This window comes from Odocoileus virginianus, chromosome 2 (genome assembly GCF_023699985.2).
Source record: "Odocoileus virginianus isolate 20LAN1187 ecotype Illinois chromosome 2, Ovbor_1.2, whole genome shotgun sequence".
Lineage (NCBI taxonomy): Eukaryota > Metazoa > Chordata > Mammalia > Artiodactyla > Cervidae > Odocoileus > Odocoileus virginianus.
In genome coordinates this window covers 10,281,138-10,306,972 of record NC_069675.1, presented here as the reverse complement: position 1 = coordinate 10,306,972, position 25,835 = coordinate 10,281,138, and the positions used below count along the sequence as shown (strand labels likewise).

The 25,835-nt window shown below is 37.1% G+C and overlaps 2 protein-coding genes across 2 annotated transcripts in view; one reads left to right on the top strand and one right to left on the bottom strand.

Annotated features, from left to right (window-relative positions):
* On the bottom strand, window positions 1-24,513 carry MOB1A (MOB kinase activator 1A). The gene is made up of 6 exons (XM_020895945.2): window positions 24,422-24,513; window positions 21,322-21,488; window positions 11,268-11,361; window positions 9,735-9,868; window positions 5,380-5,543; window positions 1-3,657 (listed from the first exon to the last, which is right to left on the bottom strand). The coding sequence occupies exons 1-6, from the start codon at window positions 24,433-24,435 to the stop codon at window positions 3,580-3,582; spliced, it is 651 nt and encodes a 216-aa protein (XP_020751604.1). The 5' UTR covers window positions 24,436-24,513; the 3' UTR covers window positions 1-3,579.
* Window positions 24,514-24,524: 11 nt separating this feature from the next.
* The window catches only part of MTHFD2 (methylenetetrahydrofolate dehydrogenase (NADP+ dependent) 2, methenyltetrahydrofolate cyclohydrolase), a 53,384-nt gene continuing 52,073 nt past the window's right edge, over window positions 24,525-25,835 (top strand). Inside the window, exon 1 of the mRNA XM_070476025.1 lies at window positions 24,525-24,600. Coding sequence (XP_070332126.1) covers window positions 24,580-24,600 — 21 coding nt within the window. The 5' untranslated portion in view covers window positions 24,525-24,579. The remainder of the gene's footprint in view (window positions 24,601-25,835) is intronic.

Genomic DNA, 25,835 nt, shown 5'->3' with positions numbered 1-25,835 from the left:
TTTCTTTCTTTCAATATATTTTATTCTGATGAAGTTACAAAAGTAGGTACAAAACACTTTCTTAAAAAAGTACAGTTAACCGACTTAGAAAAATAGATAAAGCCCCTAAAGGTTTAAAAATACAAAATAAATTTTCATGTAAAGAACATTTAAAAATATTTTAGATAACCAAGACTAACTTAAGCAAGTTATTTTCAATGTAGACCAAACATAGAATGTTGTCCTATAATAAATCTATAGCACACTGGTAATCCATTCGGATTTACAGAATACTTGTTTGAGACAGAATCTGATGAGAGAAAACCCAAGTGAATTTCAATACAGTTGCTTCAGTAAAATTACTGCTACCACCCCAAAGCCCATTACAGTCTGAAATATCAAAATCTAATGCAAAAGCACAGGAAAACTGAGGAGCTACTATTTCCCCTCTTTGCCAGAATTGTACAATAGTTAAAATCCAAATCCAGTTACTGAACTGGTATTAGGAGGAAATAATGTCCCTGTTGAAGCTGCTTAGTTTGGTGTCCCAGCTAGTATTCAGGCCAGAATTCTACAGAAAGCAGACAGACTCCTATAATCGGGCAAAGGTGACACCAGCAGCATGACTGAAGCTGCTTAGAAACAAATTTCTAGGACTCACACCCTTTCGGGACTGGTTTGTTTATGCTTATGAGGTAATGATGTAATGTTCAGAAGCTTCTCCACTTCTAATGCGACCTCACTGCTCAGAGAGAGGGCCAAACAGCATAATCAAGAAATCTCAAAAATATCTGAAAAATTAACATCACCACCAGGACTGCTCCTCTCACCTCTGCTCTACTAGAAAAACTGTCCTTTTGCTGTTATCAATGTCATGATGCACACAGATGTACATTCCTCAAGCAGGCAGCTACATGAGCTAAGGATCTATAGGTCTTAAGATGAAAGGAAATACTTTGTTAACTGGCAGCCTACTAAAAACCACTTTTTTCACAGTTTGGCAAAGAATAAAGGAGCCATTTGGTTGTCAATACAAAAACTGTAGTACAAGGAAGTTTCACTATTTAAACAAAAATCTGCACATCATTGTCCAAAAGTTTTTTTTAAAGGCCTGGAAATTAAAGCACCATAGGATTAACTGCATAATTCACAAGTACTATCCAACCCATGCTTTTAGTCGGGCGTGGAGAGCAGTGATGAGACACGGAGAGAGGACTTCTGATTAGGAGGAGTCAGGGGAGTGAGTGTTACTCAGGGAGATAAATCAAGATTGAGAGGAGTCAAAGAAAGACGGACTCCTTCCAGCTTTAATCAAAGGCTGGCCTTCCAGCCAAGCCCAGAGGGTGCTATCTTCTCCATGTTCTCTGCTCCATCTCTCCTGTTCACTCCCTGGCCTTGGATGTAAATAAATAATGTTAAACTAATGCTTGGTTGCATTGTTGGTTAAGCCAGATTAACTGGGAATGCTTTTTCTTTATTTGGTATTGCTTTTTTAAAAAAAGGGACATTTTGAATTACCTGAATTCTTAATTACCAACAAATTTTAAAATTTATGTCCCATTATTAAGCTGTCCCTACTACTTTTACTTTAGTTACTTAGTTTTAGGGCTCTAAGTTATGAAGAAAGGGAGGATTTCTACCACTGAAAATAAATGAAGGAAAGTAAGAACACTTTTATTTGATGATACTTAAAATATTAGAAATGATAAAAATACAATCTTATTTGAGAAATATTTCATTCCTAGCAGACTTAATTAAAGCCAACAATGTTCAAAGTCAAGAGGCAGTAACACCCTAACATTCTAAAAACCTTCTTGTTTGGAAATGATCAACATAAACATACAGAATGCCTGATGGTTCTTTTGGATAATCTTAAAATGAGCATTATGGAATGTTTCATAGAGGACTTTTTTAATAAGGGATTTTCCCACTATTTCCCCAAACAACAATGTATGGTTTCAGCCTAAATCAGATAAAATGTTTTGTTTCCTATAAAATTCTATATATATTTAAGAATTTATTGAAATTGAGTTATTACAAAAATGGAGTTTCTAAGTAATTTTTTCTTTACAATTTAGTAGAATAATAAAAATAAATAACAAAAAAACCCTTCAAATCTAACCTTAACCAAAGGTATCAAGGAACATGGTGAGTACTTTGCAAAAAATCATAGCTCTGAAACAAATGTTGATGAACTTCAAGTGTTGCCAGTCTGGCAAGTCTTTAGTAATATGTGTGCCTCAATACACTTCGAACAGCCTATATCTGAAAAATCTAGTGAAAATTAGATCTTTTCTTCACTAAAGGAGATTCTTTTTACGCCAACAGAATAATTTCAAGTTTTGATACAAAAACAATTAAAACAGAATAAAACGCCAATCCACCCCTTGACTATTAACAGAATGAAGCTTTTTTTCCTTATCCCAGTTTTGTCTCCTTTAAACACATATCCCCCTGCCCCTGACACAGACACACACACATTGAAGAACTGTAGCACACCAAACTTTCAGCTGGGCTATAAAATGTGTGCACCTTTAAGGCTTTTTATTATGGTTTTCCTTGTGTTTTAACCTTATTGGGGTAAAGTTCATGCATTTCTACACTACTCTTAACTAAGTCTCAAGACACAATAAAAATACATATAAGTAGTTTCTATTTTAAGGAAAACTCAAAACAAAATAATCAAGTACTCTTAAGTACTTTCTTCTTTTCTCCTATCCAAATTTCAAGGCCTCTGAAGCCAAAAACATGAATGATAATAATGGTTTTTGAGACCCAAATTTGTTATAATTTTTTTGGAGGTCTTTTCTCAGCCAAAACCTACATATTAAAATTAATCTGAATGAAGTTTTTCAAAATAAAAATCTGCAAGACAATTAATTCTTAGATGCCTTAAAAAAATTCTTTGATACACACTAAAAATCTAGATAGGCTGTGAATAAAATTCCAAATAAACATTAAATAATAAAGTCATTTTAGAAATAACTCTGGTTACTCCCATACCATATCTTATGATGATTTAAACTGCAATCATGGATTTTGAAAAAAAAAAATACATGTATATAACCTACAAAAACACTAGCATACAAACTTCAAACTAAAAGGTTATCCAAAGTGACACAAATGTTTTTAATCTAAAGAAAATTTCAAAATGCCTCTTCTATTTGTAAAATAAAAGCAGAATAAAACTGATCTGATTGCATTATTAGGAAATTTGTTCTGGAAGCTTGTTAACAAATTATTGGCAGAAATTTTTTATATCCATCATGCTGTTACCTGAATCAGACTTCAGTCATCTTCTTCAGTAAATGAGTAAGTAAACTAATAAACTGCAGCTAGTCCTCATATACTACAACCAAAAATGACTCTGTGGTAGTAACAGCAGTGATCATACAGTGCCTCAAATTCAGCCATGTCCTGAATTTCTCTCTGAAGGTATTAGGCCAACCTACCTTTGGGACAATTTTATCAGTAGACACAGGCAATTGGTGTCTTTTTATCCTGTTTTCTTAAAGTCTGTATCACTAGTCTATAACAGAAAGCAATGAGATAGCTCTAGCAGTAGATGAATCAAGAAGGTAACTGTTCCAGAAGAAAAATTTATCTGTCTTTTGATCCAAGCTTCTCAATTAATTCCTGAAGAGGTGCCAACTCACGCCTATCAATCAGATTAAACTCCTAAAAAAAGAAGAAAAATAAAATTAAAAAATAGATCTAAAATTAAAACTCTACATCATTCAGAGAAAGGATTTCCAACTCTAGCTTTCTGAAATCCAAAAGAATGATGAAATAATCTCTATGAATATTTTAAAATAGGATCATTTTTACTCCCTATTTTAATATACAAGGGACTTAATAGATAGTGGCCTCCTATGGGCAGTGGACCTTTTACTTCCATATACTTACATTTACATACTATCTATGACAGGCAACAATCTCTAAGAAAGACAAAAAAGAAAGCATAGTACATTCTCCTCTGTGTGGTACACAGAATTGGATATATAATATCTACTATAAAAGCTACTATAAAAGACTATTTTATTCGGCTCCAAAATCACTGCAGATGGTGACTGCAGCCATGAAATTAAAAAGACACTTACTCCTTGGAAGGAAGGTTATGACCATCCTAGATAGCATATTAAAAAGCAGAGACATTACTTGGCCAACAAAGATCCGTCTAGTCAAGGCTATGGTTTTTCCAGTGGTCACGTATGCATGTGAGAGTTGGACTGTGAAAAAAGCTGAGCGCCGAAAAATTGATGCTTTTGAACTGTGGTGTTGGAGAAGACTCTTGAGAGTCCCTTGGACTGCAAGGAGATCCAGTCAGTCCATCCTGAAGGAGGTCAGTCCTGGGTGTTCATTGGAAGGACTGATGCTGAAGCTGAAATTCCAATACTTTGGCCACCTCATGCGAAGAGTTGACTCATTGGAAAAGACCCTGATGCTGGGAGGGATTGGGGCAGGAGGAGAAGGGGACGACAGAGGATGAGATGGCTGGACTGGATGGCATGACCGACTCGATGGATATGAGTTTGAGTAAACTCCAGGAGTTGGTAATGGACAGGGAGGCCTGGCATGCTGCAATTCATGGGATCGCAAAGAGTCGGACACTACTGAGCAACTGAACTGAACTGATAAAAGCTACTGGTTTTCCCATCTTAATATATAAATATATTTATATTTAAATTTATATTTAAATATAAATATATATTATTAAATATATAAAATTTATAATATATATTTATATTTAAATATAAATATATTTATATTTGCATAAAGAATTATATATTTCTAAAGCCAGGCTAAGAAGTCCCTATTCTTTGATCATTTTTTTCAAACAAAGTGAATTATTTTGACTTTAAAAAGTTCTAATTTCAACTAAGGGCCCATAAGGAAATAGGCCACACCTCTGAAGGTGGTGGTTCTTTGTGACATTTCTAGCTGCTAACTTTGTAAGTTTCAGCCTGAAGTAGACTTCTAGAAACTAATTCAAGATATTTTAGCTAACGAGTTCTTCCGAAAGTTTCTCCTCCAGGCACAGACATCTCATGAAATGACACAACCCTAGATGTTTTTCCCATGGCATCCCTTTATTCAGCTGTAGCAATGGGACACGAGGGTGCTGACAAGCTTTCCTGGGTGTTTAGTGCTTCATGTCATATTCCAGTCAGAGACCAGAGTCAGGTCTCTCCAGAGGCAAAAGGCCCCAAATGGGGGTGATGCCTTCTATTCTGTTATGTACATCAAAGAAATAAACAAGAAAAAGGGAATAAAACAGGAGAACTGTGCATACTTACCTCTATATCTATAAATAAGACACTATACTATACTTTTTATTAATTACCAATTCAAATACGTCCATGTCAAAGGACACACCAAAATCAATGCAATTCAACTTACCTGAACGAAGAAAATAAAGTGCTTAAAGGAGGTGTTGAGGTGGGCTTCCTCCTGCAGCTGCATTACAGAATCAAAGTGCTGGTGATAAATATGGGCATAAACCCTGAACAGACGCTTTAGAATGGTCTTTGCCACAGACATAAAGTTTTTAGGAAATGGGACACCTGTAATATATATATGTTTCAATCAGTCTTTTATCAGTAAGAGAAAAATAAATAGCAGAAAAATTTAGACAATGCCATGAACATCTCCAATACACAAATTCACAAATATAAGCTTCTACCCATATATATTTTTTTTAAAAGGCAAGGGAAAAAACCACCCAAACCTAAGTATGTGAGGTATCCTCATACCACAATTTTGCTGACTACTTTAGAACAGTAGGCACAAGTGACAAGTTATGGAAGATGACGCTGAATCAAAGTTGAATTTTACTTGTTTGATACTCGAGAATTTCTCCCTAAAATTAACGGCAACAAGTTTGTTTCTTGTTTTTTTGGCCCTGTCATGCAGCCTGTTGGGAATCTTAGCTCCCCAGTCAGGGATCGAACTTGAACCCCCTGCATTGGAAGCATGTTTTAACCACTGGACTGCCAGGGAACTCTCAGGAAGTTCTATTTACAGCTTAAGACTATAAATAGAAAATTTTTACTTTCAGCAATTTATAACTCTAAAAAGATTTTTTACACACACACATACATACTCAACCAGGACTCGAAATTTTCCCAAGCAAAAGAAAAAGGCACACCTTGAGTCATTATTATCTACTGTCTACAAATAAAAAATATTTTATCTTCTGAAGTACTCTGAAAATCTAGTCTTCCTTCTTAGGCTAGGAGTCCCCAATTTTATTTAATTTTTTAAAGTGCTATTTCCATTTTCCTATAGTGTAAGAAGAGGAATAATACTTTCTATAAAGGGGAAGAATGTCACCTCCCTATTTTTCAAAGAAAATAAAATATCTCCTCATAAAAGAACTGGGAGAACTGGGAGAGATCTTAGTCATCACTCTCCAAGCAGTGCAGGTGGGGATATGACTGGCTGCATTCCTGAGAATTTTGGTTGACAAGATCAATGTTTCTTAGAAAACAGGTACAGAAGGCAATACAACAGGCACAGAGTACAGTTAACAAACACATAAGAAGGCAACTGCTTCCAAAATAACCTAGAATAGCTGGCCTAATAGCACTATACTACTCTTGAACATGTCCTTTTCTCTAATTTTTCAGAAAACAAAAGTTAAAACACTTTCTCCTTCCCTGCATTCTGTATTCTTGACTTCTCCACCAGTCCTTAATAGTTTGAAATTCAGTAAATTTTGCTCTTGTAAGCTGATGTATGTGTACGTGTTCCTCCACCCCTCATCCCCAGTCTTTGTAACAACCTGCCTTTTCACACATTATTCTGAGGGTGATGGACATGTTTTTCTGGACTTGGTCTTATATTCATGTATTGAAAAGATGGATTTTTAAAGTCAAATCCTTTTTCTCTCAGAATTAGCAAATGCGCACCTGGATATTAAAAAGAATATTAATAAGCTAGCTATATTAGCTTAAAAATGAGTAACAATCAAGTTTTGTCTAAAATAATAAATAATGGCATAAGTTAAGATCTGGATAATAGTCTAATGAAGGGGGAAATAATTCCAGAACATTAGGATAAAATATTGAAGAATTGGGAAGCTGAAGAAAGAGAGTAATGACAAAAGTATTCTTTACCTCTGTAAGAGGGAGACTCTGATAAATAAATAAAGTGATTTATTTTAATCTAAGCACTTTCCAAGCTGAATTTAACATTCAAGTACAGCCAATACACAGTAAAGGATCTATGAGAAAGGAAACAAAAGGCTTTATAGAACAGAAAAGTTGGTCAACAGCAAACAGACCAAATATAACAACATGACATAAATTTTCAAAAAGGAATCTGCTATGTTCTGAGTGTGTGTGTGTGTGCGCGCGCGCGCGCGCGCGCACATTCACACGCACTTTGTTGCTCAGTTGTGTCCAACTCTTTGTAGCTCCGGGGGCTGTAGCCCACCAGGCACCTAGGTCCATGGGGAGTTTCCAGATAAGGATACTGGATTTGACAACCACGCCCTAATCCAGAGGCTCTTTCCAACCCAGGGATCAAACCCAGGCCTCCCACACTGCAGGCTGGGTGCCTCCTTCAAAATTATATTGAAATTCTAACACCCTAGATAATGGTGTTAAGAGGTGGGGCCTTTGGGGGTAATAAGGCCATAAGGCCTCTGCCCCTTTGGCTAGAATCAGTGCCCTTACAGGAAGAAAGAGAGATGATTTCCCTCTCTGCCGTATGAGAATACAACAAAAAGACTGTTTTTTACAATCTGTAAGCCAGGAATAGGACCCTAGACAATGGTATTAAGAGGTGGGGCCTCTGGGGGTAATAAGGCCATAAGGCCTCTGCCCCTTTGGCTAGAATCAGTGCCCTTACAGGAAGAAACAGAGATGATTTCCCTCTCTGCCATATGAGAATACAACAAAAAGACTGTTTTTTACAATCTGTAAGCCAGGAATAGGACCTATGACAGAACCTGACCATGCTGGCCTCTGATCTTGGACTTCCAGACTTCAGAAGTTAAGAAACACATCTCTATTGCTTATAAGCCCTCCAGTCTCTGGTACTTTTTGTTATAGCAACCCAAACAGACATGATAGAATCTAACAATATGTTGTTCATTAGATACCCTATACTGAAAATGATAACGATCAATCACATCCATGAATATCAATGCCAAAATCTTAATCAAAATATCCAGAAATTAAAAAACTCTTGTAGCAGAACATTGAAAAAAATAGAGAAAATCTTATGATCAACAACAGAAAATAGAAGAGCATCTGACAAAACCCTACAATCAATTTGATTTTTAAAAATTCACAAACCTCTAACCAAAAGTAAGAGTCCTGCTTAATGCTGAAATACTAGAAGCACTCACATGAAAGTAAACAAGAAAATGATGTTTGCCTTCATCGCTTTTACTCAGCACTGCTCTGAAAGTACTAGTTACTGCAATTAGTTAAGAGTACACAAGTAGTATATTTATCAGAAAACAATAGATGAAATTAGTATTATCTTAGTCTGATGTGACTATAAACTTTAAAAACTCAAGAAAACCAATCCAAAAGAAATAGTCAGAAACTGATGGTCAATTATTAAATTCATAGATATATCAACAGTTTTCCTATATACTAAACAATAACCAGTTAGAAACCAGATTATCAATAAAAACATTAAGCGCCTATGAATAAACTTAAGAAACCTGAAGGACTAAAGTAAAATACAGAATTTTTCCAAGAGGGAATAAGAAATAATTAAAAGACTGTTCCTGGATAGAAAGACTCAGTATTGTCAAGAGAACAAGAATCCCTACAATAATTTCCAAACTGAATGGAATCTTAATAAAAATCTCACAGGTATTTTTTTTACCTTGACAAAATGTTTTTAAATTCTTTGGAAGAACAAACTTTCCAGAATAGCTATGAGTATTCTGAAAAAGAAGAGCAAGGAAGAGAGACTAGCCCTACAAGATGTTCAAAGATACATGGCCATGGTAATTAAAACAGTGTGGAATTTCTTTAAGAATAAAAACATTAAAAGACTTCAAAACATATGTCAATTTGCTGTACACACACAAAAATTAGGAACTAAAAGACACATGTATATGATAAATGGTACTGGACAAACTGACTAGCATTTATAATTGGGAAAAAAAGGAAGAGGAGTGTTGGGAAAAAAAGTAAGAGGAGTGTTGAGAAAAAATTCCTGACAGAATAAAGATTTAAAAACAAAACCACAAAAGTACTAAATAAAAGCACTGACAAATATTTTTATGATCTTTAGGTGGGAAAGTCCCTTCTAATCATTGTATTAAAATCCAAACATCATAAAGGCAAAGATTAATAGGTCAAAAAAAGAATAATACACATAGCCAAAAAATCCTCATAAACAAAATAAGGCAACCTGAAGAAAAAATACAACACGCATGACAAAGATCTAATATATCCTTAACATAAAGAAATAGACAAAGGATATAAACAGAAAACACACAATGATCAATAAATCAAAAAATGCTCAATCTTTTCAATATTTTATAAAATGAACATTACACTAGAAATTTATTTACCCATTTTAGAAAAGATGAAAAACTGAGAGGCAACTAGTACTGACGAAGAAACACAGGCAGACACAAACATGGCTGGAAGGAGTATACATCTATAACCTTTTTGTAGAGAAATCTGGCAGCCTATTAGATTTTGTTACACTAATAGACCATTAACAAGAACATAACACATCTATCATTTAAAAAGAATATTAGTTCTACAACATGAACTCACCAATTTTAGAAGGAAAAAGAGTTTCATCATCAAGTTGATCCTGAACCCAAGTCATCAAATAATCAATGTATTTTGGTGCAGAACATTTGATTGGCTTTTTAATATTAGTACCATCTGCCCAATGATATTCATATCTGAAGAGAAAAAAGTTTTAGTAATAAAGTTTTAAAAAACATGTTTCAACTTATAATCACAGTAGGTTCACAGTTTGTCTACGTTGTTAAGTGTGTTCACGCACAAATACACACATATAATTTTAGTAAATTAAAAAAAGTTCTACTGAAGATTACTTGGGAGTTCCCTGCAGAAAGACAGTTGACCCTTAAACAACAAGGGTTTGAACCACACAGGTCCACTTATACACAGATATTTTTCAACAGTAAATACTACGATCCACGGTTGGTTGAATCCATAGATGCAGAGGGACCATGGATATGGAGGGCTGACTCAACTTATACCATATTCTGAAATATGATGGTAATAAATGGAAAAGAAAAAGATAGTATGGCAGCTGGCTATGCCAGAATTTGTTTTACAACACAGCCCTGAGAAAGGCAAGAACTGAGTTCCTGTCAGTTAGACAGAAGGTGCTGAGGGGTGGGTAAGGTGCTGATGGATCCTCCATGTTCTGAGCTTGTTGGCCATTAAGTAATTATCAACAGAGCCAAGATTATAAAACCCTGTTTTTTGAGAGGGTTCTAAAGAATATTCTTATGCATGCATCTTTTTCTACTTCACCTTTGCTAAGCTAGAATGATTAATAATAAAACTTCACTTTATGAATCATTTAAGCCAAAGATAGGAAATTTGAGGACTAAAACAACACTTCACAAAATAAAAAACATCTCTCCTAAAATAATGTAAAAAAAAAAAACAGAACTCAAATTCACTGGGGACCTTTTTTACTATTACATAAAAACGATAGCAAATTCAGAAAGGACTATTTTTTATACCATCTATCATCACATAAAAGCAATTAACTGTTATAGGAAAAAAGATTGGAAGGACACTAAAACATTAAGTCTATAACATCTTAACCTTGTGGGTGATAAAGGGTTCTACCTCTTTGTCAATATTTCTAGAAATTATTACAGTCAAAAAATTTTAATCTAGCATCCTTAAGCCAGGTAACTAAAGCAGCTCAATTTGGAAGTAATTAATACCAAATAAACACAAGGAAAAAAATCAAATATTAAAGGGTCAACTAAAAATTCTAAGAAATTAATTAAAAAAACAGAAACAAAACCATAAATTTAACAAAATTGAAAAAATAACTTTTGAAAAAGCAAGATAAACCTAAATTTCTTAACTTTCAATCCTACTGAATGTTCATACTTACTACAATGCAATTATAAAAAATCAAAACACTGGGAAACACATACCAAAGTAATAACTAAAAAGTTAAAGGTAAGCTTTTGTTTTCACAAGCGAACAAGCAAGAAAAACAACAAGTCTTTACTATTTAATTTATATCAGTTGGTGATTAGCTTTATTTAGTAATTCAAATACCTATATAATAGCCAGTTTAAGTACCTTGGACCTGCAGACATGACTGGACAGCTTGCTTCAGTGCAGAATTCTGTGATAGTTCCATATAACATGTTGATCTGGTTGAAGAAATCCACAGCTGGAAAATTAATAGCAGAATTGTGTTAAAATGTCCATGTAAACAAAATAATCCTCAGGAGAGTCAACAGTCCAGGGGCACTATAAATTCTCTCTTTTAAATTGTCACACCTAAAGTAAACTTTAAAAAAATTATTTATTTATGTGGCTGTGCCAGGTCTTAGTTGCAGCAAGTGGAATCTTTAGTTGCAGCATGTGGGATCTAGTTCCCTGACCAGGGAGCAAACCTGAGCCCCCTGCACTGGGAGCTCAGAGTTTTAGCCATTGAAATCACCAGGAAACTCCCTTAAGTAAACTTTAATATACACTTATTTTTAATATACTAAGCTTTTTTTTTTTTTCAGTGTTACAGCTCTATTTATTTAGATAATAGCAGGAAAACCCATCTTCGAGGCATGAGGGCACGTCGATCCAAAGATGCGAAGAGAAGATCGCCCCATCGCGCGGGGGAGAGAGAGAGGAGAGAGAGAGAAGAGGGAGAGAGAGAGAAGAGAGAGCGAAGAGGGAGAAAGAGGGAGAAAGAGGGAAAGAGAGGGAGAGCTATTTTTAATATACTAAGCTTTTAAGCAGCCTGTAAGCAGGAAAATTAATTAGAGATATTAATAACTTAATGGCAACTGAGCTTCCAGTTCAAGATGGCGGAGTAGATCTTAGATCTCCTCCTGCAAGAGCACCAAAATTGCAACTAGTTATGGAACAACCATAGACAGGAGGATGCTGGAACCTACCAAAAGACACCCCATGTCCAAAGACAAAGAAGCTGCAGCGAGACAGTAGAAGAGGTGCAATCATGATAAAATCAAATGCCATAGCCACTGGGTGGGTGACCCACAAGTTGGAGAATACCAAAGAAGTTCTCCCACTGTTGTGAAGATTCTGAATCCCACATCAGGCTTCCCAACCTGAGGATCTGACAAGGGCTGGGAATCCCCAGGGAATCTGACCTTGGAGGAAAATAGGATTTGATTACAAGACTTCCACAGGACTGGGGGAAACAGAGACTCCAGTCTTAGCGGGCACAAACAAAACCTTGTGTGCACCAGATTCAGAGGAAAGGAGCAGTGACCCCCACAGGAGACTGAACCAAAACTACCTGCTAATGTTGGAGGGTCTCTTGAGGAGGCAGAGGTCAGCAGGGGCTCACTACAGTGTCAGTGACACTGGAAGGTCCCCCTTGGCGTAAACCCTCTAGGAGTTCACAATAAACCCTACCATAGAGCCTATAAAACCCAGGGCTGGGTCACCTCAAGCCAAAAACCTTCCAAGGAGGGAGCACAACCCTTCCCATCAGCAGATAATTGGACTAAAGCTTTACTGAACAAGGCCCTGCCCACCAGGGCAAGACCCACTTTTCCCCACCACCAGTCCTTTCCATCAGGAAGCTTACACAAGCCTCTTAGCCTCTTCCATCAGAGGGCAGAGAGAAGAAGCAAGAAGAATCACAGTCTCCTAGCAACAAAAACAAAAACCATATTACAGGAACTTTCACTTTTCACTTTCATGCACTGGAGAAGGAAATGGCAACCCACTCCAGTGTTCTTGCCTGGAGAATCCCAGGGATGGGGGAACCTGTTGGGCTGCCCTCTATGGGGTTGCACAGAGTTGGACACGACTGAAGTGACCTAGCAGCACCAATCAGCATGAAAAAGCAGAAAATTATATCCTAGATGAACGGACAAGATAAAACCTCAGAAAACTAAATGAAGACAGGATACCTTCCAGAAAAAGAATTCAGAGTGATAGTGAAGATGATTCAGGATCTCAGAAAAAGAATGGAGAAAAGATTGAGAAGACGCAAGAAATGTTTACCAAAGACCTAGAAGAACTAAAGAACAGAGATGAATAATACATTAGAAGGAATCAATAGCAGAATAACTGAGGCAGAAGAACGGACAAATGATCTGGAGGACAGAATGGTGGAAATCACTGCTGCAGAACAGAATATAGAAAAAAAATGAAGACAGCCTAAGAGACCTCTGGGACATCATTCAACACACCAACATTTGGATTATAGGGGTCCCAGGAGGAGAAGAGAGAAAGAAACTGAGAAAATATCTGAAGAGACAATAGCTGAAAACTTCCCTAATGTGGGAAAGGAAGTAGTCAACCAAGTCCAGGAAAACACAGTCCCAGGCAGGATAAACCCAAAGAGGAACACACCAAGACACATAGTAATCAAACTGATGAAAACTAAAGACAGAGATAAAACATTAAAAGCAACAAGGGAAAAATGACAAATAACATACAAGGGAACTACCATCAGACTATCAAGTTGATTTCTCAACAGACACTCTATGAGCAAGAGGAGAATGGCAAGATATATTTAAAGTTATGAAAAAGAAGAACCTACAACCAAGAATTGTCTACCCAGCAAGACTCTCCTTCAGATTTCATGCAGAAATCAAAAGCTTTCCAGATAAGCAAAAGTTATCTGCAGCATCACCAAACCAGCTTTACAACAAATGCTAAAGGAACATTTCTAGGCAGGAAACAAGAGAAGGAAAAGACCAACAGAAAATAAACCCAAAATAATTAAGAAAATGGTAACAAGATCATACACAATCAATAATTATCTTAAATGTAAATGGATTAAATGCACCAACAAAAAGACTGGCTGGGTGGATGAAAACATGTGCATGTATGCACTTCCATTTACCACATCACTCTGCTTGACCCCTCAAATTATATGTAATTATGTTCTTAGGTTAATCATGTCCCCATTATGGCTTACAATTGCAATTACCTTTTTTGTCTGGCTATTGATTGTGAAAACTGATACATATCTTCCACTATTGTGATTATGTAACTATCTCTCATTTAATACTACTGTATCATGAATGGTCAAAAGAGAAATAACAGAATTCTATATTACCAAAATTACCATTTACTAGAAAAACCTGTAACCACTTCTTAAGATCCAGACATATTATCAGAATTATCTTGAAATTTTTTGAAAAATACAAATACCTAGGTATAGGTTTTTTTTGCGAAAGAGTTCCAGATATGTTTCCAATGAGCAACCATGTTTAAAAACAAATGGATCAAATGAGGAAATTTTACTTTTATCTAGTTTCACTTTTTCTATTTCATATTCAGTGCTCCCACTTCATTTAGTTAATGTTTTCTAATTTCTCCATCTGTTCTTTTTTTTTAGCCTTTACCAAACATAGTAGAAAACTCTTGTATTCATATATATAATGTGTTTAATATATAAATTTTAGAAAACTTCTGAATTTTTGCCTAACTAAAAAAATTTAGTCTGTTTGACTTGGTTTAGTTTGGTTCTACTTGTTTGATTCAGCATGAATAGAATGTAGATTTCTAATTAAAAAAAAAGACCTGCAACAAGCAACAAAGGTTTACTGTATAGTAGAGGAATTATTGACTGTTACAAGATACAGTCAATATCTTGTAATAATCCATAATGGAAAATAATTTCAAAATTTATATGTGTATATATATAATCACAAACAAAATTCTACTTTTTGAAATTTAGTAACATTTATCTTTTTGCCAGTTTTTCTAAATGTCCTATGAACATCTAGTAACAAGGTATGAGATACAAAATTTTAAATACATTTGTTTAGAATATAAGATTGTTATTGTTCAGTCGCTAAGTCATGTCTGACTCTGACTCCATGAACTGCAGCACACTAGGCTTCTCTGTCCATCACTAACTCCCTGAGTTTGCTCAAACTCATATCCGTTGAGTCAGTGGTACCATCCACCCATTTCATCCTCTGTTGCCCCTTTCTCCTGCTCTCCATTTTTCCCCAGCATCAGGGTCTTTTCCAATGAGTCAGCTCTTTGCATCAGGTGACCAAAGTATTGGACCTTCAGCTTCAGCATCTGTCCTTCAAAAAATATATTCAAGGTAGACTTTCTTTAGGATTGACTGACTTGATCTCCTTGACGCAAGGGACTCACTAGAGTCTTCTCAAGCACCACAGTTCAAAAGCATCAATTCTTTGGCAATCAGCCTTCTTTATGGTCCAATTCTCACATCCACAAACGACTACTGGAAAACTATAGCTTTGACTGTATGGACCTTTGTTGGCAAAGTGATGTCTCTGCTTTTTAAAACACTGTCTAGTATTGACATAGCTATTCTTTCAAGGAGCAAAACATCTTTTAATTACATGGCTGCAGTCACTATCTGCAGTGATTCTGGAGTCGAAGAAAATGAAATCTGACACTGTTCCCACATTTTCCCCATCTATTCGCCATGAAGTGATAGGATCGGATGCCGTGATCTTAAAGTTTTTTGAATGTTGAGTTTTAAGCCAACTTTTCCACTCTCCTCTTTGACCTTCAACAGGCTCTTCAGTTCCTCTTCACTTTCTACCATTAATGTGGTTATCATCTGCATATCAGAGGTCGTTGATATTTCTCCCAGCAATTTTGATTTCAGTCCACTGTTCCATGTCTGGCTCTTACTGGTGCTTCTTGTTCTGCATACACGTTTTGCAGGAGGCAAGTAAGGTGGTCTGGTATTCCCATCTCTTTAAGAATATTCCATTTTGTTGTGACCCACACAGTCAAATGCTTTAGTATAGTCAATGAAGCCAAAATAGATGTTTGCTTGGAATTCCCTTGCTTTTTCTATGATCCAGGGTATGTTGACAATTTGATCTCTTGTTCCTCTGCCTTTTCTAAACCCAGCTTGTACCTCTGGAAGTTCAGTTCATGTACTGCTGAAGCCTAGCTTGAAGGATTTTGCTGGCATATGAAATGAGTTCAACTGTACGGTAATTTGAACATTCTTTGGCATTGTTTTTTTTGGGGATTGGAATGAAAACTGACCTTTTCAGTCTTGTGGCCACAGCTGAGTTTTCCAAATTTGCTGGCATATTGAGCACAGCACTTTAACAGCATCATCTTCTAGGATCTGAAATAGCTCAGCTGAAATTCCAACACTTCCACTAGCTTTGTTCATAATAATGCTTCCTAAGACCCGCTTGACTTCACACTCCAGGATGAACAGGTCTAGGTGAGTGACCACATCATTGTGGTTAACTGGGTCATTAAGAGCTTTTTTATACAGTTCTTCTGTGTATTCTTGCCACCATTTCTGCTTGTTATGTCCTTGCCATTTTTGTCCTTTATGGTGCCTATCTTTGTATGAAATGTTCAAATTAATATAAATAAAATTTACTATATTTAAATTATTAATAACATTATTCAAGATGCTCTTATTCTTATTTTTTCTGCACTTGATAAAATATTCTCAGAGAAATGTTAATATGTTTCACTATGATTACATATATTTTTTCTTTTCCCTTATATATCTTCTGATTTTTGTTTTATGTATCTTTGTTGTTAGGTGTCTAATGGTTAACGATGTCTATCTTCTTTGTGAATTGTATCTTTTATCATTAAAAATGCTCATCTTTGTTTCATTTAAAAATAAATAAATTTTAAAACAAAAAACAAGCAAAAATTCTAACTTAAAGGTAATTATTACATTAGAATATACAATTTGATGATATCCAAGCAAAGGAAAATCCATACCTTCTTATCAGTCTTGACCAGACAATACCATTTGTTAGGAAACCATTTGTGTTAGGAAAGAGAAGAAAGGTACTGTGGAATATACTGTGAGGGAGGTGTTTCAGTTCTATCAGGCATTAAAAAAATCTAACTTATCATAAAAAATTGAGACCCAGTGCATATTGAGGACATAAAAAATACATGAGATTAAAAAAAAAAAAATACATGAGATAAAGTCCCTTGTCCTAGAGTCTCTAGCTAACAAAAAGGACAAAATCAAGAGAGGGATAATACAACATACAAGAAGAGCGCATCCAAAGGCCAACAAGAAGCGCTAGAAGAATTCAGAGAAAAGGTAACATCTTGGGAAGCTGAGACAGTCAAGGAGCACTTCCTTAAAGAGCTTCAGCTAGAACTGGAAGAAAACGGAAGAGGAAGGGAGTAAGAAACTCAGGCTTAACTGACTGAAACACACTGCTTTGCACAGAGAGAACCACATAAGTCTTGGAAAGATTTGTTAAAATGTCTCAGTTCCCTGTCTAAAAGACTACCTAAACTTAACCAGGGCTTTTCCAAGTTTCTTAAAAAACAAATGAATAAAAAAGCTCCACCATGTCAAAAGGAATTTTATACAAAACCCCCTCACTCATAAACTTTCCTCTTAAATTAGTCATGTTTTCTAAGTAATACATGCAATACTCTTTCAAAACAAAGAATGCACCTAGATGGTGTGCTGGTTTATTGGTCTGTTCTCAAAATATGGTCCAAAGATTCCCTGTTTTATAGGGGAAACTATGAGGTCAGAAACATTTTAATTGCTCTGAATTCTCCCTCTCCTAGGAGGCATGTAGGAGTCGTCCAGAGGCTCCATGGTGTGACATCACAACAGACCGAATGCAGAAGCAAGTATGAGAACTCCAGCCATAAGACATTAAATAAGATTTGCAACCAGTGCCATACTTCTCACTAACACTTATTTTGGAAAATAGCTATTTCTATAAAAATACATTTATGTTAACATGTAATGGGTTTATCATTGCTATTTTTAGATGAATTTTAAAATAAATATTTAAAATTGCTCAGTTTTAATTTCTAACACAGGATCAGTAAACACAACTCATATAATTAAAAACTCTTTGGGTTCTCAATAATTTTTAAGAGAATAAAAGGATCTTGGAACCAAAAGGTTGAGACTAGCTGATTAGAGCAGTAAGTCTCAAAGAAAAATCTAAGGCTGAAGAAGGCCAACAGATTTCTTCAGAATGAAAGGTGATACACAGATAGCCAACAGGCACATGAAAAGATGTTCAACATTGGGGCTTCCCTGCTGGTACAGTGGTTATGAATCTGCCTTGCAATGCAGGGGACACTGGTTCTATCCCTGGTCTGGGAAGACCCCACATGCCTGAACTATAAGCCTATGTGCCACAACTACTGAAGCTTGTGCGCCACAGAGCCAGTGCTATGCAATAAGAGAAGCCGCTCAGTAAGAAGCTGGGGCTGCAACTACAAAGTAGCCCCCATTCTCCACACACAGTGGAGAAAGCCCACACACAGTAATAAAGACCCAGTGCAGCCAAAAACAAATAAATAAATAAAGATGAGAAACAACAACAACAAACAAGACGTTCGTCACTGATTATTAAAGAAACACAAATCAAAACTACAATGAGGTACCACCTCACACCAGTCAGAATGGCCATCATTAAAGAGTCAACAAATAACAAATGCTGGAAAGGATGTGGAGTAAAGAGAACACTCCTACAATGATGGGGATGCAGGTTGGTACAGCCACTGTGAAAAATTACGGATTTTCCTCAGAAAACTAAAAATAGAATTACCATATTATCTAGCAATTCCACTCCTGGGCATATATCCAGACAAAGCTGTAATTCAAAAAGATACATGTACTCCTATTCATAGTAGCACTCTTCACAACAGCCAAGACATGGAAACAACCAAAAAGTCCAAAGACAAACGAATGCATAAAGATGTGGTGCACATATACAGTGGGATACTACTCAGCTATAAAAACGAACAAAATACGGCACTTCCCTGGTGGTCCAGTGGTTAAGGCTAGGTGCTCCCAATGCAGCGGGGGCATGGGTTCAATCCCTGGTTGGGGAACTAAGATCCTGCATGCTGCCCTCCCCCCCCCACCCCCGCCACAAAAAGGAATGAAATAATCCCATTTGTAGCAACATGGATGGACCTAGAGATTATCATACTGAGTGAAGTAACTCAGAGAAAGACAAACACTGTATGATATCACATATATGGAAACTAAGATATGACACAAATGAATCTATTTATGAAACCAACCACAGAGAGAGAACTGGTGGCTGCTGAGGGGGAGGGGGTGGAGGAAGGATGGGGTAGGAGTGGGATTAGCATTTGTAAGCTTCTTATATATAGAACAGATAAACAACAAGGTCATACTGTATAGTAGGGAGAATTAATATCCTATGATAAACAATACTGAAAAACATAAAAATGTATACATAACTGAATGTATGTATATATAACAACCACTGTGCTGTAAGCAGTAATTAACACAACATTGTGAATCAACCATACTTTAATTAGAAAAATCTAAAAAAGAATAGGATAACTTGAATAAGATTACAAAAAAGGGGTCTTTTCTGAATAGATAATACTTAACATGGTTCACATTAACAAAAGAGAGATAAAAATATATAGAGAAAAAAATCTAGGGACTTCCCTGGTGGTTCAGGGGTTAAGAATTCACCTTTCAATACAGGGATGCAGGTTCAATCCCTGATCAGGGAAGTAAGATCCCTCATGCCATTGGGCAACTACTGAGCCCATGAGTTCTAGAGCCCATGCGCCAAAACTAGAGAGAAGCTTGCATGAGCAACAAGGAAACATCCTGCATGCCACAACTAAATAAACACACACCCAAATAAATAAATAAATAAATAATTTTTTAAAAAAGATCAAATCCCAACCATTCCAACGTCCCCCCTACACACAGGTAACTGCTAATTTTTTCTGTCTCTTGCCCTGTAAGTTTCCTTATCCCATCTAACACAAAAGAAAACACACTATATAGTTTTGCACCTTGTTTTTTTTTCCCTCTTAGTAATATGAATAACATTTTTTAATGAGTTGAGGAAAATAAAATTTTTCTTAATGTGGCTACTGGAAATTTTTAAATTACATTTATAACTTACAGTATATTCCTATTAGACCACACTGACCAAGGCAATGATTATCAACACAGAAGCATCTACACTGTTGGAAGTATGTACCACCACCTGAGAAGTAGTCTTAAACAAAATCAAACCTGAATTTGACCAAAGCTCCAAATCTGTACTAACATGGCAGCCACTAGACACACGGGACAATTTACATTAAAATGAAGTTAAATGTAAAATTCACTTTCAGTCCCAATAGCCGCATTTCTAGTGCTAAATGGCCATAGTGAAGATACACATTTTCATTATCACAGAAATACGGCTGGGATTTCCTTCAAAATAATCAAGGTAGTGTACAGAAACAGCACAACTGGCCATGAATTGACAATTGCTGAAGCTGGATAACAGACACCTGGGAATTCACTCTACTAGTGTTCTCTACTTTTGTATGTTTGAAAATTTCCATTAAAAAGTTTTAAAGATTCCTGGAACAACAAAAATTCCTAATAGACTTAAACCCTATCATCTAGAACTGATCTCATCTCAAAAATGATGGACTCCAAAATGATGCTCCAGTCTCAGCATATCCTCCCATGTCATGCCCTTACTTTCCTGAATTCAGAGTGACTTTCAGCTCATGGATCACTCTGCTTTCTCCCAGTCTCTCAATTTCCTTCTGACTACTCCAAAGTCACAATTATCAAGTGACTGACCAAAGCAACTATGCTTGACTTTTCTGTATACACAGCCAAATGAAAGGAGCTGGGAGTGGGGGCACAACTGTGAAGATGGATCCCTACAAAGTCATGTCCATCACAGGTAGGATCTTTGTATTTTATCAATTTCTCATTTGACCTTACTCAGCAATTCAGACCATTCTCAGAGATTACCCCAAAGCACTCTCCATTTCTCCTCAGGTCTCTCTACTCAACCACACAACTACACCCTGAAGAGAAAAAACACTTTGGATGCATTTGCACTTACATGTTTCTTCACAGATAATCTGTCTTATTATGACACTTACCCTCAAAAGGGCTTCCTTGGTGGCTCAGATGGTAAAGAATCTGTCTGCAATGCGGGAGACCTGGGTTTAAGCCCTGGGTTGGAAAGATCCCCTGGAGAAGGGAATGGTCACCCATGCCAGTATTCTGGCCTGGAGAATTAATTCCATGAACTCTAGAGTCCATGGGGTCACAAAGTGTCAGACACAAGTGACTGACTTACACTCATATGCATAAAATAAAATTCATTAACAAAAACATTTTAGCAAAATCTTATCAACTAGTTATGTTCAAAGTTCTTAAAAAACTTACTGTTAACAGCAATCCATTCATTGAGGTCCTCTCCCTCTGGCAACATAACAGCTTGTCTCAAATTCCCACTTCCTAGAGTTGCTTCTGCATGTTTTAAGAGTTCATACTGATGAGATCCTTCAGGGATATTCTTCTTTGGTTTGAACGTTTTAGAAGAGCGGCTACTACTGTTAGGTTAAAAATAAGAGTATATCAATTTTTAGAACCGGACATAGAATGACAATCTTAGGCATATAAATTGTTTTGAAATTAAAAAACATTTCCTGAAAAGTGTGACGATGTGGGGGTGGGGGACACACAATAAAGTAAAGATTTAGAATTTTTAAAAAGTTTCCCCTACACAGAAACAGGAATAGCAGCACAATTTCACATAGAGGGCAATTTTACTAAGCTGCACGAAGCAGTCTGGTATAATAGAAAGGGCACCCTAACCAAAAGAAGAAAAAACCTGGATTCTAGTTCTTGATCTGCCACTAACTGTGATGACTTAAGAAACCTAACCTCCTTTTGGCCTGTTTTCATCTACAGAAAACAGTGCTGCCAGAGTGGTAGTTCTAAGGCTCTTACAGCTTAAAAATCCAGTTTTCTGTATCAAAATACTTGTGGTGCCATCAAAGCAAACTACAGAAGAATCACAAACATTTGGAATTTATGGCAGGGAAAATAAACAACTGGTTTTGGAGGGGAAAAGTAAGCTTTTATTCCTATCTCACACCATTCATAAGGTCTTCCTAATATAACACAAAGCTCAGAAAAAAATGGACAGGTTTCTAACTATAACAATTAAAACTTCCATAATTCAGAAACAAAAAAGTACTTGTAACACATATTACAAAGTATGAACTAAATAATAAAGGGCTTTTATAATAGGTTAAAAAAAGGCTTTAGAAAAATGGGCTAAAGAGATGAATATATAATTCAGAAAAAAAAAAACCAATGACAAATGAACACATATGAAATGCTCCTCAATCAGTCCCTTCTACTTCTAGGTATCTCTCCTTGATATGGATAAGGATGTGTTTTCCAAGATTGTTTTTAATAGTGAAAAACCTGGAAACAATCCTAAAACTTACCAGTAGAGAAATGAGTATGACACATCTATATCATCAAATACCATATGGCAATTAAGAAGAACAAGATGGAGCTACATGAATTCACATAGACAGATTTCAATACATGGTCACACATATTACAATATGAAATGTACAGCAGGAGTCTATTTTGCAAATGCATAGAAAATGTCACCCATCAAACTGATACTGGTGATTATTTCCAGGAAGGGAAAGGAAATAAGACTGAGGACTTTCACTTTACTTGAGTAATCTGAATTTTAAATAAGACTGACTGTTAAGTAAAAAGGAGTTATGAAAACAATAAAAATCAAACATGGGAAGTTTGTGTTTAACATAATAAAGAGCTAAATTTAATAGGGAAGTATTACATTAGAGGGAATGGCCCTTTACAATAAAAATAAGCTGTGAATGACAGGAAGCTAAATATGGAAAACTAGCAAGAAAATTGTCTCAAGGTTCTGTATGATCTTCATGTAAGTGAAGATGTCTGTGCTTCAAATGGCACCAAGACAGTGAAAACAATCTAAAAAATCGGAGAAAATTTTGCAAAACGTAAATGTGACTAAGGGACTTATATCCAGGATAAAGAATTTTTACAACTTAAAACCAAAGACAAGCCAATTTAAAAAATGGTCAAAATGTTTGAGTAGATATTACTTCAAAGGATATACACAAATTGCCAATAAGCACACAAAAAGGTGCTCAACATCATTAATCATTAAGGAAAAACAAATTAAAATCACAATGAGATACCATTTCACATCCACTTAGGATGTACTATAATCAAAAATTCAATTAACAAGTGCCAGGGAGGGTGTGGGGAAATTTCCAAGAGAATTAACACATACATCCAAAACAAAAATCTATACCCAAGTTTATAGCATAATTATTCATAATAGCTAAAAAGTGGAAACTCAATTGTCTATCAACAAAATTTAAAAGAAATAAACAGAGCCATATTTAGGTCCAAAAAACAAACAAGAACTGTGTATCCACAAACAAACCACTAACTAAACATTAACATAAGAAAAAGACTGGTTATGGGGGGGATTGTTCTGGTAATAAGGACACTTTCAATTAAAATATAAATCAAACAGATTTTTTGATATGGTAATCACACTTTGAAGGCTATTCGCTTAAAAAAATAATTCAAAGGAGGGGAAAAGCGACTGTTAGTCAAAGATAGTTCCTGTAATCCTATTTTACAATAGCAAAATACTAGAAAAGAATCCAAATTTCTCACATTAAGAAACGGGGTGAACTCTGGTTATAATACACTATTTTAGATGTCAAGTATGTGAGTGATGCCCATAACTAAAAATGGATTCGCTCATACAATACATATTTAAGTAGTACACTAGGTAGAGAGGGCCACTAGAGGGAAAAAAGGTGCGACAGCAATGCTTCCCAAACGTTAATGTGCTTAAGAATCATCAGAGAATTTACAAACTTTTCCCACTTGAAGGCTCATTTGGGTCCAACAGCTATCTCTAAAACAGGATTCTACCGAGTTAAAAAGACGTTAGTTAATTACACAAATTCACAAAGTGGGCTGAATCAGAACTGTCTGTAAAGGCCGCAGCTTAACTTTAGAGACACTCCCACATTTTCCTGGGGCGGCATTTTTCCACGGGGGTAATTTAATCCTGACGATAATAAAGCTGGCGTAGGGTGGAATAAAAAGCTTAGTCAGCATGCATCGTTGCTAAAAGGCTGGGGACTTGAGAGAAACTGGGAGCCCCGGATCGTCTCTCTGCCCTCAGGCGCAGTCGGGCGGAAAAGTTTCGAGGCGCTGCCGGCCTCGGGGCCTTTCTACACCCCAATCTTCTCGCTCCGCTTCCTTTGCCTCGACCTTCATCTCCGTCGGCTTCTGCCCACATCCTAGACTCCTCCAAGACTCCGAGAGCTAGCAGAGCAAGCACCTGGCACCCCAACCCCGGCCCTGGGGACCGCCCTCGCCTCAGGCGCCCCATCGCCCCTTCCGGCCCTCGGCCCTCACTCAGCCCTGGAGCCCCGGCCACACTCACAAGAGGAAGCTCATCTTCTGTCCTCGGAGGGGAGGGGCCGCTGGCCCCCGCCGCGGTCAGGACTCGGAGTCCGCGCGGAACTGGGAAGGAGCCTAAGGTCCGAAGCCGGCGGACAGCCGAAGCCGGCGCCGCCACAGCTCCAAGCCCGGGTGGAACCGATGCAGAGCCGGTGCAAGCGGGTGAGCAACTGAGCCCGCCTAGTACTCCTCCCCCACCTTCCAGACCCAAAATGCGGAACCAGCAAAATCTCGCGATCTAAGGCTTCGTTCGGCCCCGCCCTCCCCGAGCGTGTCTACAAGCCCCTTTTTGCGCCGCCCGCTCCTTCATCTCAGCCAATCAGGGGCCTCTAAGGTCGGGTTTCTGCTCCGGAAGTCATGGTGGGTTCACGGTCCTTGGCCTAGAAGAATGGCTGACCTTGGTTCTGATTGTCGCTGCTCTGCGCCTCCTGTCTCCCTAGGTGGCGAGGGGCCTCTGTGAGCGCAGAAACTTTAATTTTTTTTTTTCCCCCCATTGTGGTGTGAAGTTTGTGGAATCTTAGTTCTTCGACGAGGGATGGAACCTGGGCCCATCGCATGGAAAGTCCTGAGTCTTAATTCCCCCCCCCAAAAGTTTTAAATTTAAATTTGATTTTTAAGTTGAGATTTAAAACTCACTCTTTATTTATTTTTGAATAATTGTATTTATTTTATTATTTTTTGACTGTGTTGCATCTTCGTTGCTGAGCACCAGTCTTCTCTAGTTGAGGTGCACAGGCTTCTCACTGTGGGGGCTTCTCTTGTGGAGGGAGCGTAGCCTCTGGGGCATACCAGCTCCAGTGGTTCCTGGGCCCTAGAACACAGCATAGTAGTTGTGGCACACAGGCTTAGTTGCTTCTCAGCAGATGGGACTCTTCCTGGGTCAGGGTCAGAGATGGAACCTGTGTTTCCTGCATTGGCAGGTGGAGTCTACCACTGAGCCACCAGGGAATCCCCAAATTCACCCTTCTAAAAAGTACTGCTGGTCTGGGAACCAAGATCCCACATGCAGTACAGTACAGTCAAAAGAGTTGAATAAATAAAGTAAAATAAATTAAAAAAAAAAAAGTACTGCTGCTGCTGCTAAGTCGCTTCAGTCGTGTCCGACTCCTAGCGATCCCATGGACTGCAGCCTACCACACTCCTCCGTCCATGGGATTCTCCAGGCAATAGTATTGGAGTGGGGTGCCATTGCCTTCTCCGCTAAAAAGTACACTTTTGTGTTTTTTGTCACAGAGTATTCAGAGTCCTTCAACCCCTATCTGCTTCTCATTTTTCCCCCCAATACCTCCCCCCAAAACAGATACCCATTAGCAGTTGTTCCCTGTGCCTCCCTCTTCCTAAGTCTTGGCACAACTGATCTACCTTCTTTTTATATGACTTTGCCTAATCTGAATATT